General features: G+C 37.8%; 1 protein-coding gene and 1 non-coding gene across 2 annotated transcripts; both read right to left on the bottom strand.

Moving 5' to 3' along the window:
• Window positions 1-6,862: 6,862 nt before the first annotated feature.
• On the bottom strand, window positions 6,863-6,970 carry LOC148568990 (small nucleolar RNA R71). Its single transcript, XR_015881636.1, has one exon. It is a non-coding gene; the product is annotated as a small nucleolar RNA R71 (small nucleolar RNA).
• Window positions 6,971-12,665: 5,695 nt separating this feature from the next.
• On the bottom strand, window positions 12,666-14,554 carry LOC148568989 (uncharacterized). The gene is made up of 5 exons (XM_088484849.1): window positions 14,400-14,554; window positions 14,066-14,255; window positions 13,632-14,020; window positions 13,092-13,496; window positions 12,666-12,810 (listed from the first exon to the last, which is right to left on the bottom strand). Exons 1-5 carry the CDS (start codon window positions 14,552-14,554, stop codon window positions 12,666-12,668), a joined length of 1,284 nt encoding a protein of 427 aa, XP_088340975.1.
• Window positions 14,555-16,419: the final 1,865 nt, after the last annotated feature.

The raw sequence follows: 16,419 nt of genomic DNA, 5'->3' as shown, positions 1-16,419 counted from the left end.
TGGTTTGTGTGTCTTCTCAGATCAAATCTTTTTGGTGCTGGTGGTGTTATGATTGTTGAGGTTTATAGTTTACACATATAGGTTTTCATTTGTGTAATGTAAATTAGATTAAATGCATGAAAACCTTATTTAAAACATGTAGGTTAATACTGAAAGGATGTAACTCACTTGAATTAGTAAATAACAGACTATAGGGGTAAGACAAGACATGACATGACACTAAGACAGAGACAATAGAATGGAGCACTAAAAATTATTTTTTGTGTATTGTGTTGGATACGATGGACAAGACACTAATGTAATATTTTGTATTATGTTTGGATAGATATGGATAAAATTAAGATATTATGTGAAATGACTAAAATAGTCACGTGATTCTAAATTTTTTACATCAAGTACAAATTAATTTAATAAAAAATAAGAGTATGTAGGAGTACAGAAAATTACAAGAAGAATTGGTCTATGAACCAATAAGATAAAAATGGTATCAAAGTAACAAAATTAAAAATAAATAAAGTAACATAAAGTAGAAAAATGAATTAAGTCTCTATTAATATAGCATGCCTACAAAAAAAAGAGAGTATCTGAGAGAAGAATGCAGAGAAAGAACTATGATGTAGAGAAGAAGCTAAAATTAGGAAAAATAAGAAGAGATAATAGTAGAATAATAAAAAATATCTATAGATATAAAGGAAAAAAAATTTTGATAAAAAAGTCCGTGTCCACTTTTTTAAATTTCGTATCCATCATTGTCTTTTGTAGAAAAGTAAACACAAAAATATAAAATAGTGTCTTGGAGACAATGTATCCAAATACATTTTAAATATTCGTTGTCTATATCACTATGTCCTGTCTCCGAAAACAAACGCTAGCTTTAGTTCAATTCATTTCACAAAAGAAAAACTTACAGCCATAGGTGCAACTGTAGTTAAGTTCTTGGTTGGTAAGATTTAAATAAATTTAGCATTTCCCTAAATATAAATGGCTATTTGTTAATAAAATTAATATAATTATTATATACTTCTACGATTATGATTGGCACAAAGTATAGGTTTGCTCTGATCTAAGGAGATGTAGACCTTTTTAGTGTTTTGTAAGTTAATTTGTTTTTAAGCATGCACAATGTCCTTTTGACAACACGCCGAGAAGCACCATTGCGCGCTTAAGTATTGGCTATGATCTCATGAAACGTGAACATTTCCAACAATAATATTAATATTAGGGCAATGTACTAAAATAAATTAATTAAGTGAATTCTTTATCTATATACATGATTTAGAAATTGGTTATCTGCATGTGCATTTTTATTATTATGTAATCTGTGAAAGTCTACCACGGTTTTAAATTTTTACATAAATCGTTGGAGGTTAGGACGTAATTGTTTTTCGCGGTTTATTAAAAAAAAAAGCTAACATAAACCGTGTTTGGTCTCCACAGTTTATGAAGAAGAAGTCATGTACGTAAACCCCCTGGCTACCACGATTTACATGTTAGGTAGTATAAATATAGAATTTGTGGGTAGTCATCACGGATCATTTGTGCCAAATCAAAGTGAGTTATACCTTGGTGGTTCAGAGAGTTTGAGGGAGAGATTTGAAGGTTTTGGTGAGATTTGGGTGGTGGATTCATGGAGAATGAAGCTCGCTTATACCGGCTAAATGGCATTGCCCACGTGGCTGGATACATCGACGAAGAGGTTAATTATTATTATTATTATTATTATTATTATTATTATTATTATTATTATTATTATTATTATTTTATTACTTATATTTTTATTATTATAATGAGTTGCTAGTAGTAGTACCATTATTACTATTATTATTTTTATTACTATTATGATAATGGTAGTTGTTATTATTATTTTTATTTTTACTAGTATTGGGAGCTATCAATATTATAATTATTGTTATTGTTAGTAGAATTATTTCTGTTGGTATTGTTATTATTCCTATTGTTTCTTTATTGTTATTACTATCATTAGAGAAAATAGAAAATCAATGTCGGTATGTAATAATTTTTTCTAAATTATATTTGATGTTATTAGTATTGGTCGTATGTTGAGGGATTTTGTTACCCACATTTTGCAGCCTACTAGGGTTATTAGCGGTGTTAGGAGACAATAGAATATGCCTTTACACGACCGGATTATACCGTATCTGGAGACAGCGGGCTTGTATCACTTGGCTAGGCTGAACAGTCAGTGGTTCTTGGTTGATGAGCCTCTACTTAGCGCATTCATTGAGAGGTGGCGTCCTGAGACGCATACCTTTCACATGCCCTTTGGGGAGTGCACTATCACTTTGCAAGATGTGGCATATCAGCTGGGTTTGTCAATCGATGGGGAGCCCGCTAGTGGGTGCCTGACTGAGTTTGAGAACCTGTTGGAAAATGGAAGACCGGCATAGGTGTGGTTTCGCGAGTTGTTTGGGGAGTTACCTCCGTAGAATAAAGTCAGGCATATGACAGTGTGCTACACATGGTTCCATGAGAGGTTTCGGGTTCTCCCAGCAGATGCTAGTGAGGAGACCGTGCGTATATACGCGCGTGCTTATATTCCGATGTTGTTGTCCTCTCAGCTGTTTGCAGACAAGAACGCAAACCAGGTCTACCTTCGCTGGTTTCCTTATTTGGCATCGTTGGACGACTTGGGTAGATATAGCTGGGGCTCGACGGCACTGGCCTGGTGATGAGCGGATAATTTATACGCTTTTTGGCATTGTTTTTACATGGTTTTTAGTATGATTTAGTTAGTTCGTAGTATATTTTTATTAGTTTTTAATTAAAAATCACATTTCTAGACTTTACTGAGTTTGTATGTTTTTCTGTGATTTCAGGTATTTTCTGACTAAAATTAAGGGACCTGAGCAAAAATCAGATTCTGAGGTTGAAGAAGGACTGCAGATGCTGTTGGATTCTGACCTTCCTGCACTCAAAGTGGATTTTCTAGAACTACAAAACTCCAAATGGCACGCTCTCAATTGCGTTGGAAAATAGACATCCAGGGCTTTCCAGCAATATATAATAGTCCATACTTTGCCCGAGTTTAGACGATGCAAACTGGTGTTGAACGCCAGTTCCATGCTGCATTCTAGAGTCAAATGCCATAAACAAGTTGCAAAGTGGAGTTAAACGCCAGAACACACGTTACAAACTGGCGTTCAACTCCAAGAATGACCTCTCCACGTGAAAGCTTCATGCTCAGCCCAAGCACACATCAAGTGGGCCCCGGAAGTGGATTTCTACATCATTTACTTATTTCTGTAAACCCTAGTAACTAGTTTAGTATAAATAGGAATTTTTACTATTGTATTTATATCTTTTGAATATCTTATGATCTGGAGTTCATCTCTGGACGTTTAGTTCTTAGATCATGGGGGCTGGCCATTCGGCCATGCCTGGACCTTCATCACTTATGTATTTTCAACGGTAGAGTTTCTACACACCATAGATTAAGGTGTGGAGCTCTGCTGTTCCTCATAAATTAATGCAAAGTACTACTGTTTTTCTATTCAATTTAAGCTTATTCCGCTTCTAAGATATTCATTCGCACCCAAGAACATGATGAATGTGATGATTATGTGATGCTCATCATCATTCTCGCTTATGAACGCGTGCCTGACAAACACTTCCGTTCTACATGCAAACAAGCTAGAATGGATATCTCTTGGATATCTAATACAGGGGACCGAGTCCGAGTTATTAGTGTCTTTGTGGTATAAGTTAGAACCCATGGACGGCCATTCTTGAGAATCCGGAAAGTCTAAACCTTGTCTGTGGTATTCCGAGTAGGATTCAGGGATTGAATGACTGTGACGAGCTTCAAACTCGCGAGTGCTGGGCATAGTGACAGACGCAAAAGGATCAATGGATCCTATTCCAGTATGATCGAGAACCGACAGATGATTAGCCATGCAGTGATAGCGCATTGGACCATTTTCACTGAGAGGACAGGTGGCCATTGACAACGGTGATGCCTAACATATAACTTGCCATGGAAAGGAGTAGGAAGGATTGGATGAAGACAGCAGGAAAGCAGAGGTTGAGAGGGACGAAAGCATCTCTATACGCTTATCTGAAATTCTCACCAATGATTTACATAAGTATTTCTATCTTTATTTTCTGTTTATTTATTATTATTATGCTAAAACTCTACAATCAATTATTATCTGCCTAACTGAGATTTGCAAGATGATCATAGCTTGCTTCATACCAACAATCTCCGTGGGATCGACCCTTACTCACGTAAGGTTTATTACTTGGACGACCCAGTGCACTTGCTGGTTAGTTGCGCGAAGTTGTAAAGTTATGTTTAGACCATGGTATTGTGCACCAAGTTTTTGGCGCCATTGCCAGGGAATCAATTTCAAACAACTAATTTTACATCTGAATCACGATTTCGCCACACCAAGTTTTTGGCGCCGTTGCCGGGGATTGTTCGAGTTTGGACAACTGACGGTCCATCTTGTTGCTCAGATTAGGTAATTTTATTTTAATTTTAAACTTTTTGTTTTTATTATTCTTATTTTCGAAAAAAAAAATAATAATTTTTTTTATTTTCAAAAATATATTTTTCTTCAGAATTTTTAAGAAAGAATTCTAGTGTTTCATGAAAAATATTGAAGCCTGGCTGGCTGTAAAGCCATGTCTAATTTCTTATGGACTGAGACTTTCAAACTATCATCACAAGAGCAAGCTAGCTGTTCCTAATCCATCTGCTGCTGTATGACTGATTTGTATTCTAAAGCTTGGCTGGCCATTGGCCATGTCTAGTGTTTTGGACCGGAGCTTTCACTGAAAGCTCGGCTGGCTAGTGAGCCATGTCTAATTCCTGGATTGGAGCTTTAGACTAACATTGCAAGATTCCTGGAATTCTTATTAAAAGTTTTTGAAATCCTTATTTTGCTTTTTCTAAATAATTTTCGAAAAATACCAAAAAATTTATAAAATCATAAAAATAAAAAATAATTTGTGTTTCTTGTTTGAGTCTTGAGTCAATTTTTAAGTTTGGTGTCAATTGCATGTTTTTATTCTTCTTGCATTTTTTTCGAAAGTGTGTTCATATGTTCTTCATGATCTTCAAGTTGTTCTTCGTAAGTCTTCTTGTTTGATCTTTAAAATTTCTTGTTTTGTGTCTTTTGTTGTTTTTCTTATGCATTTTCCATTTGTTAGTGTCTATACATGAAAAATTCTTAAGTTTGGTGTCTTGCATGTTTTTCTTTGCTTAAAAATTTTCAAAAATAAGTTCTTAGTGTTCATTTTGACATTCAAAATGTTCTTGGTGTTCATCTTGACATTCATAGTGTTCTTGCATGCATTATGTGTTTTGATCCAAAATTTTCATGCATTGAGTCTTTTTGATGTTTTTCTCTCTCATCATTAAAAATTCAAAAATAAAAAATATCTTTCCCTTATTCTCTCATAAATTTCGAAAATTTGAGTTGACTTTTTCAAAAATCTTTAAAATTTAGTTGTTTCTTATAAGTCAAATCAAATTTTCAATTTAAAAATCTTATCTTTTTCAAAATCTTTTTCAAAAATCAAATCTTTTTCATTTTTCTTATTTATTTTCGAAAATTTTAAAAATATTTTTCAAAAATCTTTTTCTTAATTTTATCTCATAATTTTCGAAAGTATTATCAACAATTAATGTTTTGATTCAAAAATTTCAAGCTTGTTACTTGCTTGTTAAGAAAGATTCAAACTTTAAGTTCTAGAATCATGTCTAGTGATTACTTGTGAGTCAAGTCATTAATTTTGATTTTAAAAATTCAAATCTTTTTCAAAGCTAATTTCAATCATATCTTTCTATCATATCTTTTTAAATCATATCTTTTTCAAAAAAGTTTGATTTTAAAATATCTTCTCTAACTTCTTATCTTCTTATCTTTTCAAAATTGATTTTCAAACCTTTTTCAACTAACTAATTGACTTTTTGTTTGTTTCTTATCTTTTTCAAAACCACCTAACTACTCTTCCCTCTCTAATTTTCAAAAATACCTCCTTCTTTTTCAAAAAATTATTTTTAATTAATTAATTATTTTAAATTTTAATTTTAATTTTATTTCTCCTTTAATTTTCGAAAATCATCAACCCCTTTTCAAAAATTATTTTCGAAAACTCCTCCCTCTCCTTCTTCTATTTATTTAATTACTTACTAACACTTCTCCTCATCTCATATCTCTGCTCCTATCCTCACCCTTGTGTTTGGATTATCCATTCTTCTTCACTCTTATTCCCTTTCTTTTTCTACTAACAACAAGGGAACCTCTATACTGTGGTAAAAAGGATCCCTATTATTATTTTCTGTTCCCTTCTTTTTCATATGAGCAGGAGCAAGGACAAGAACATTCTTGTTGAAGCAGACCCTGAACCTGAAAGGACTCTGAAGAGGAAACTGAGAGAAGCTAAAATACAACAATCCAGAGACAACCTTACAGAAATTTTTGAAAAGGAAGAGGAGATGGCAGCCGAAAATAATAATAATAATGCAAGAAGGATGCTTGGTTATTATACTACACCTACTTCCAAGTTTGATGGAAGAAGCATCTCAATCCCCACCATTGGAGCAAACAATTTTGAGCTGAAACCTCAATTAGTTGCTCTAATGCAACAGAACTGCAAATTCCATGGACTTCCATCAGAAGATCCCTACCAGTTTTTAACTGAGTTCCTGCAGATATGTGAGACTGTTAAGACTAATGGAGTAGATCCTAAAGTCTATAGGCTCATGCTTTTTCCGTTTGCTGTAAGAGACAGAGCTAGAACATGGTTGGACTCACAACCTAAAGATAGCCTGAACTCTTGGGATAAGCTGGTCACGGCCTTCTTGGCTAAGTTCTTTCCTCCTCAAAAGCTGAGCAAGCTTAGAGTGGATGTTCAGACCTTCAAGCAAAAAGATGGTGAATCCCTCTATGAAGCTTGGGAAAGATACAAGCAGATGACCAAAAGGTGTCCTCCTGACATGCTTTTAGAATGGACCATTCTGGATATATTCTATTATGGTCTGTCTGAGTTCTCCAAGATGTCACTGGACCATTCTGCAGGTGGATCCATTCACCTAAAGAAAACGCCTGCAGAAGCTCAAGAACTTATTGACATGGTTGCAAATAATCAATTCATGTATACTTCTGAGAGAAATTCCGTGAATAATGGGACGCCTCAAAAGAAGGAAATTCTTGAGATTGATGCTCTGAATGCCATATTGGCTCAGAACAAAGTGTTGACTCAGCAAGTCAACATGATTTCCCAAAGTCTGAATGGATGGCAAAATGCATCCAACAGTACTAAAGAGGCATCTTCTGAAGAAGAAGCTTATGATCCTGATAACCCTGCAATAGCAGAGGTAAATTACATAGGTGAACCTTATGGAAACACCTATAATTCATCATGGAAAAATCATCCAAATTTCTCATGGAAGGATCAACAAAAGCCTCAACAAGGCTTTAATAATGGTGGAAGAAACAGGTTTAACAATAGTAAACCTTTTCCATCATCCACTCAGCAACAGACAGAGAATTCTGAGCAGAATCATTCTAGCTTAGCAAATTTAGTCTCTGATCTATCCAAGGCCACTTTAAGTTTCATGAATGAAACAAGGTCTTCCATTAGAAATTTGGAGGCACAAGTGGGTCAGCTGAGTAAAAAGGTCACTGAAACTCCTCCTAGTACTCTCCCAAGCAATACAGAAGAGAATCCAAAAAGAGAGTGCAAGGCCATCGATATAACAATCATGGCCGAAGCCACAAAAGAGGAAGGGGACGTGAATCCCAGTGAGGAAGACCTCCTGGGACGTCCAGTGATCAATAAGGAGTTCTTCTCTGAGGAACCAAAGGAATCTGAGGCTCATCTAGAGACCATAGAGATTCCATTGAACCTCCTTATGCCCTTCATGAGCTCTGATGAGTATTCTTCTTCTAAAGAGAATGAGGATGTTACTGAAGAGCAAGTTGCCAAGTACCTTGGTGCAATCATGAAGCTGAATGCCAAATTATTTGGTAATGAGACTTGGGAAGATGAACCTCCCTTGCTCATCAATGAACTGAGTGATCTGGATCAACTGACATTGTCTCAGAAGAAACAGGATCCTGGAAAGTTCTTAATACCTTGTACTATAGGCACCATGACCTTTGAGAAGGATCTGTGTGACCTGGTGTCAGGCATAAACCTCATGCCACTCTCTATAATGGAGAAACTGGGAATCCTTGAGGTACAGGCTGCCAAATTCTCATTAGAGATGGCAAACAAATCCATGAAACAGGCTTATGGACAAGTAGAGGACGTGTTAGTAAAGGTTAAAGGCCGTTACATCCCTACTGATTTCATAATCCTAGACACTGGGAAGGATGAGGATGAATCCATCATCCTTGGAAGACCCTTCCTAGCCACAACAAAAGCTGTGATTGATGTGGACAGAGGAGAATTGATCCTTCAACTTAATAAAGACAACCTTGTGTTTAAAACTCAACGATCTCTTTCTGTAACTATGGAGAGGAAGCATGATAAGCTTCTCTCAGTACAGAGTCAAATAAAGCCCCCACAATCAAACTCTAAGTTTGGTGTTGGGAGTCTATAAAATTGACCTGATCACCTGTGTGGCTCCGTGAGAGCCCACTGTCAAGCTATTGACATTAAAGAAGCGCTTGTTGGGAGGTAACCCAATTTTTATTTATCTAATTTTATTTTTATTTTTATTGTTCTTTCATGTTTTATTAGGTTCATGATCATGTGGAATCACAAAATAAATCCAAAAATTAGAAACAGAATCAAAAACAGCAGAAGAAAAATCACACCCTGGAGGAAGGACTTACTGGCGTTTAAACGCCAGTAAGGAGCATCTGGCTGGAGTTCAACGCTAGAACAGAGCATGGATCTGGCGTTGAACGCCAGAAACAAGCAACATCTTGGCGTTCAAACGCCATGAATACACCCTGAGAAGAGCTGGCGCTGAACGCCAGAAATATGCTGCATATGGGCGTTGAACGCCCAGAACAAGCATCACTTCAGCGTTTAAACGCCAGAAATGCATGCAAAGGCATTTTACATGCCTAATTGGTGCAGGGATGTAAATCCTTGACACCTCAGGATCTGTGGGCCCCACAGGATTACTTCAGGATCTGTGGACTCCATAGGATCCCCACCTACCTCCACTCATACTCTCCCCTCTTCTCATTCATCCTCTCTTCCCAATAAACACCCTTCCTCAAAACTCTTCACCAATCACCTCAATCTCTCTTCCCTATTACCACCTACCACCACTCACATCCATCCACTCTTCCCCATAAACCCCACCTACCTTCAAAATTCAAAATCACTTTCCCACCCAAACCCACCCAATATGGCCGAACCTACTCCCTTCCCCCTCACTATATAAACCCTTCCATCCCTCCTTCATTTTCACACAACACAACCCTATCTTCTATACCTTGGCCGAATACACCTCCCCCTCACTCTCCTCCATATTTTCTCTTCTTCTTCTTCTTTTCTTTCTTCTCTTTCTCTAGGGCGAGCAATATTCTAAGTTTGGTGTGGTAAAAGCATAAGCTTTTTGTTTTTCCATTACCATTGATGGCACCTAAGGCCGGAGAAACCTCTAGAAAAGGGAAAGGGAAGACAAAAGCTTCCACCTCCGAGTCATGGGAGATGGAAAGATTCATCTCCAAAGCCCATCAAGACCACTTCTATGATGTTGTGGCCAAGAAGAAGGTGATCCCTGAGGTCCCTTTCAAACTCAAGAAAAATGAGTATCCGAAGATCCGACATGAGATCCAAAGAAGAGGTTGGAAAATCCTAACCAACCCCATTCAACAAGTCGGAATCCTAATGGTTCAAGAGTTCTATGCAAACGCATGGATCACTAGGAACCATGATCAAAGTGTGAACCCGAATCCAAAGCCTTGGCTCACCATGGTTCGGGGAAAATACTTAGATTTTAGTCCGGAGAATGTAAGGCTGGCGTTCAACCTACCAATGATGGAAGAAAACGCACGCCCCTACACAAGAAGAGTCAACTTTGATCAAAGGTTGGACCAAGTCCTCATGGACATATGTGTGGAAGGAGCTCAATGGAAGATTGACTCAAAAGGCAAACCGGTTCAACGGAGAAGATTGGACCTTAAGCCTGTAGCTAGAGGATGGTTGTAGTTCATTCAACGCTCAATCATTCCCACTAGCAACCAGTCTGAAGTTACTGTAGACCGGGCCATCATGATCCATAGTATCATAATTGGGGAGGAAGTAGAAGTTCATGAGATTATACCTCAATAACTCTACAAGGTGGCTGACAAGTCCTCCACTATGGCAAGGTTGGCCTTCCCTCACCTCATTTGCCATCTATGCAATTCGGCTGGGATTGACATAGAGGGAGATATCATCATTGATGAGGACAAGCCCATCACTAAGAAAAGGATGGAGCAAACAAGAGAGCCTATTCATGGATCTCAAGAGACACATGAAGAAGCTCATCACCAAGAAATCCCTGAGATGCCTCAAGGGATGCACTTCCCTCCACAGAATTTTTGGGAGCAAATCAACACCTCCCTAGGAGAATTAAGTTCCAACATGGGACAACTAAGGATGGAGCACCAAGAGCACTCCATCATCCTCCATGAAATTAGAGAAGATCAAAGAGCAATGAGGGAGGAGCAACAAAGACAAGGAAGAGACATAGAAGAGCTCAAGAACATCATTGGTTCCTCAAGAAGAAAACGCCACCATCACTAAGGTGGACTCATTCCTTGTTCTTAAATTTTCTATTTTTCGTTTTTTATGTTAAATGTTTATCTATGTTTGTGTCTTTATTACATGATCATTAGTGTCTAAGTGTCTATGCCTTAAAGTTATGAATATGAATCCATCACCTCTCTTAAATGAAAACTGTTTTAATTACAAAAGAACAAGAAGTACATGGTTTCGAATTCATCCTTGAAACTAGTTTAATTATTGTGATGTGGTGACAATACTTTTTGTTTTTTGAATGAATGCTTGAACAGTGCATATGTCTTTTTGAAGTTGATGTTTATGAATGTTAAATATGTTGGCTCTTGAAGAATAAGGAAAAAGGAGACATGTTATTTGATAATCTGAAAAATCATAAAAATGATTCTTGAAGCAAGAAAAAGCAGTGAATACAAAAGCTTGCAGAAAAAAAAAAGAAAAAAAATGGCGAAAAAAAGGGGAAGAAAAAAAAAAGAAAAAACAAGCAGAAAAAGCCAAAAGCTCTTAAAACCAAAAGGCAAGAGCAAAAAAGCCAATAGCCCTTAAAACCAAAAGGCAAGGATAATAAAAAGGATCCAAGGCTTTGAGCATCAGTGGATAGGAGGGCCTAAAGGAATGAATCCTGGCCTAAGCGGCTAAACCAAGCTGTCCCTAACCATGTGCTTGTGGCGTGAAGGTGTCAAGTGAAAACTTGAGACTGAGCGGTTAAAGTCAAGGTCCAAAGCAAAAACAGAGTGTGCTTAAGAACCCTGAACACCTCTAATTGGGGACTTTAGCAAAGCTGAGTCACAATCTGAAAAGGTTCACCCAGTTATGTGTCTGTGGCATTTATGTATGTGGTGGTAATACTGGAAAATAAAGTGCTTAGGGCCACGGCCAAGACTCATAAAAGTAGCTGTGTTCAAGAATCAACATGCTGAACTAGGAGAATCAATAGCACTATCTGAATTCTAAGTTCCTATAAATGCTAATCATTCTGAACTTCAATGGATAAAGTGAGATGCCAAAACTATTCAAGAGGCAAAAAGCTACAAGTCCCGCTCATCTGATTGGAGCTAAGTTTCATTGATATTTTGGAATTAATAGTATATTCTCTTCTTTTTATCCTATTTGATTTTTAGTTGCTTGGGGACAAGCAACAATTTAAGTTTGGTGTTGTGATGAGCAGATAATTTATACGCTTTTTGGCATTGTTTTTACATGATTTTTAGTATGATTTAGTTAGTTTTTAGTATATTTTTATTAGTTTTTAATTAAAAATCACATTTCTGGACTTTACTATGAGTTTTTTTGTTTTTCTGTGATTTTAGGTATTTTCTGGCTGAAATTAAGGGACCTGAGCAAAAATCAGATTCAGAGGTTGAAGAAGGACTGCAGATGCTGTTGGATTCTGCCTCCCTGCACTCAAAGTGAATTTTCTGGAACTACAGAACTCCAAATGGCGCGCTCTTAATTGCGTTGGAAAGTAGACATCCAGGGATTTCCAGCAATATATAATAGTTTATACTTTGCTCGAGTTTAGATGACGCAAACTGGCATTGAACGCCAGTTCCATGCTGCATTCTGGAGTCAAATGCCAGAAACAAGTTGCAAAGTGGAGTTAAACGCCAGAAACACGTTACAAACTGGCGTTCAACTCCAAGAATGACCTCTCCACGTGAAAGCTTCATGCTCAGCCCAAGCACACACTAAGTGGGCCCCGGAAGTGGATTTCTACATCATTTACTTATTTCTGTAAACCCTAGTAACTAGTTTAGTATAAATAGGACTTTTTACTATTGTATTTATATCTTTTGAACATCTTATGATCTGGAGTTCATCTCTGGACGTTTAGTTCTTAGATCATGGGGGCTAGCCATTCGGCCATGCCTGGACCTTCATCACTTATGTATTTCACTAATGTTGGTTGTCATGTGCCCGAACCGTCTGCCACTATCCTCGTGTTGGGTCTATTTGTCATATTCCATCCGGTTGGCCCAGTTACACATTGCTGGATTCTCAGTTTGCATGATGTCAAACCAGTAATAAAACTCTGCTTTAGTTTTTGCATAGGCAGCATTGACCAGCATCCTCCTTGCATCTTTACCTTTGAAGCTAAGGGCAAAATTCGCAGCCACATGACGAATACAGTACGCTCAAAAAGCGCGCGGAGGCAGCCAACCATTCTCTGGGACCTCAAGTGCAGCCTTGATGCCATTATGCCTGTCAGAGATAACAAGGATACCCTCCTGTGGCGTCACATGCGATCGTAGGTTGGGCAAGAAGAATGACCATGACTCTGCATTTTCTCCCTCCACAAGGGCGAAGGCTATCGGGAGGATGTTCGAGTTCCCATCTTGCGCTAACGCCAACAGCAGTGTGCCTCGCCTCCATACTTGCCATACAAGTGGGTACCGTCAATACTCACGAAGGGCTTGCAATTCCGGAAGGCCTCCATGCAGGGTGGAAATGTCCAGAAAAGTCGATGAAAGTACACTGTTGACTCATCGACCTCACCCCCAAGTCGAACAGGAGAGGTCTTCAACACAGTGACTGTGCCAGCCATGGTCGACTGTACCCCTAGCATCCAACGTGGCAACTCCACATACGACTCTTCCCAATCTCCATATATTTGTGCTACAGCCTTCTGTTTTGCCATCCAAACCTTCCTGTAACTAGGCCTGAACCCGTAATCGGCTTCTGTAGCTTGTTGCAAGACCTTTACCGTAACCGCAGCATCCGCCCCAACCAACGGAAGAATCCTTGCACAGATAACGTGGTAATCCAGCTGACGGTGATCACTGGAAATAGAGGTTGCCAAGCAAGTGTGTGGACCGTTGTACCTCTTAACCTCCTAAGTGCCCTTTCGTGCACGCAGTGCTACGCGAATCAATCAAGTACAATCCTTGCCGAACTCCTTGCATTTTCCATGATACTTCAGATGATCCGATTCGACGACTCTGTACTCAACACCTCGACGGATGCTATAGTCCTTCACGCTCAGCACAGCCTCATCTTTATTCTGGAATGATTGCCCAATCTGAAATTCTGTAGGAGAACCCTCAAATGTTGCACCACCGTCCGGCTGTTGACCCATAGCCTCCAAGTTTAGAGTGGAGAAGTGTGGAGGGTACTGCTGTGTGCTAGAACTTGAAGGCCCATGCTGTGTGTGTGGATTGGGAGCTGTGTCATCATCGCTGTCCCTAATGATATCTACAGGCTCCTGGTCAGAGTCATCGTCCCGCATTGCATTCTCTACTCGATCAGGTTTTCCGAAGCCTTGCACATCATGAATCAAGCCACTACCAGTGGCCACCTCAAATGCCTGCTACTAGACCCCTAGATTCTCTAAAGGTACAGAACCAACAACCTCCGTTCGATCTAAATCAGCCGCGAATGAAGGGGATGCGACCTGCGGAACAGATGGTATAACCGCAGGCATCGAACTAGACGCACCGCCTGCGGCAGTCGAGCTATGAACTGGAGCTGATGCCCTAGAACTATTGACACCAACCTCCAACTTTGCGAACAACTCGTGTATTCTAACCTCCAGAAAACTCCTAACACAATGAAACAGAACCCTAATATCTTCATCAGGCGCTAGCACAAACGTATCATACTTAACACCAATCGAGACAACTGCGATGGAAATCTTGTAGAATAGCTTCTTCACCCACTTGCTCCAAAATACCCCAAGCTTCTACAAGATGGTGTTCTTCGCATCTGACAAAGTGCTTGATGAACTGATGAATACACTGAGTGGTTCTCTGTCAGTGAACTTCACACCATATCTTTTGCTTCTTTGGATTTTTCCAGAGCAATGCACTAAGACAAGAAAACTCTCTTCCTCACTTGCCATGGTGACAATGATCTCTTCAGCAGCTTGAATGTCACTCACATATATATAGAATTTCTCTCCTCATAAACCGTTGCAGCTAACAAAGGTTTATGCCTATTGAAAGTCCTTCATAAGCTGTTGCTGCTTACAAGATTTTATGTACATTTGTCTCCCTTAGTAAACCGTGGTAGCTTGCCACGGTTTATGATCCATCTTCTTCAAACGTAAACCGTGCCAGGTAGCTACGGTTTATGTATAAACTTGAAACCGTGGTTGGCTCCCACGGGTTACATAATAATAGAATTGCACATGCACGTAACCAGTTTCTAAATCATGTATATAAGTAAAGGATTCACTCAATTAATTTATTTCAGTACATTGCCCTTAATATTATATAGGGAGAACAATACCCAAAATATATATATATATATATATATATATATATATATATGGAGACATCTCAATATAAAACTTTAAATGTCCTAATAATATTACGGTATGTGAACAAATCATATTTTACCAAGTGGCACCACTGTACATGTGATATATTGACATGCCACGTGTAATTAGCGGATAAATTATTATTTCATTATACGTGATCGAACCATGTTTTCACATGTGGTATTGACGGTTCATATCAGTATGTCAAGTAAATATGCCGTTAATAGAAAATAGTTGAAAAAAAAATATAAGTCACCGATGTTAACTTTGAGGATTAAATTAAGTTAAAATTTTAAATTCCAATTTGAAACACATACAATCTTACAAACCAATTTAAGTATTTATTCAATGTTGACTACTTAAAAATTAAAGAAATGAGTTTATATATTTAAAAGAATCCAAAAAAAAAAAATGACATTCCATCGACCAATATTTTTTGAAATATTTTTTATCTATAATTTCATAATCTTCCTTTTTACTTTTTTTTTTCATTCAAACACACCTTTCAATGCCAAACACTCATTTGTGCTTTTAAATTAGTCATCTTAAATCTTAAAATCCTAAATTTTGATCTCTAAATTATAACCCTAGATTCTAAACCTCCAAAGATTGGGAATAACATACATTTTTACGATAAAAATTTAATTAATATTAACTTATTAATTTTTTTATATTTATTTTATTTAAAAATATTTAAATGGTTAATTCATTTGTACATTTTCAAAGAGTGTAGCTAACCCTAGAATATATAAGTAGACAATAACCAATTAACCACGTTAACTCAGTCATTTGGAATGAGTTAGCACTGGAGGATGATTTTTATAAATTTCACAAAGTATTATCACATCAATGTAGAAGTCACAAGTTCTTGTCTAATAATACATTTTTTTTAAAGAAAAAATATATATAGCTTTTATTTTTTAAGTCCGTTAAAAAATTATGTATGTAGATAACTTATTTTATTTAAATATAAGTACATTAATGTCTCAAGGAATAAAAAAACGGGTGAATGAGATGCTGATAAAAAAAAATTTGACCAAATAATTCATCTAACACTATTTTAGATGTAGATAGAGTGCAAGAAAAGTGGAAAGTGTAGGGGAGACGAAAATGACAAAAAATGGAGGGGACGACAGATGGATGAAAACAGAGAGGCTGGACAGAACACCAAGGCGCTGTGAACGCTGAACGTGATTGACGGTTGGCGTTGACGGGTAGTGAAAATGAGGGTTGAGAGAGGGAAACAGAGGCGTGATGAGTGAAGGAGAGGGAGACGGCGGCAAGACAACTTCAGAGAGGGAGACAGCAACGCAAAGACTGACGGAGAAGGAGATGACAACGCAAGGGAGGGTTGGACGGAGGTGTTGCGACAGGTTGGAGGGAGGGGATGTGACAGGTTGAGAGAGGTAGATAGCAGCGTTGTTGGGAGAGAGCGAGTTATGACT

Source organism: Arachis ipaensis, chromosome B4 (assembly GCF_059453495.1).
Source record: "Arachis ipaensis isolate K30076 ecotype BB chromosome B4, ASM5945349v1, whole genome shotgun sequence".
In the NCBI taxonomy this organism is placed as follows: domain Eukaryota; kingdom Viridiplantae; phylum Streptophyta; class Magnoliopsida; order Fabales; family Fabaceae; genus Arachis; species Arachis ipaensis.
Note: the sequence above shows the minus strand (reverse complement) of the source record. Positions and strands in the feature narration are given on the sequence as shown.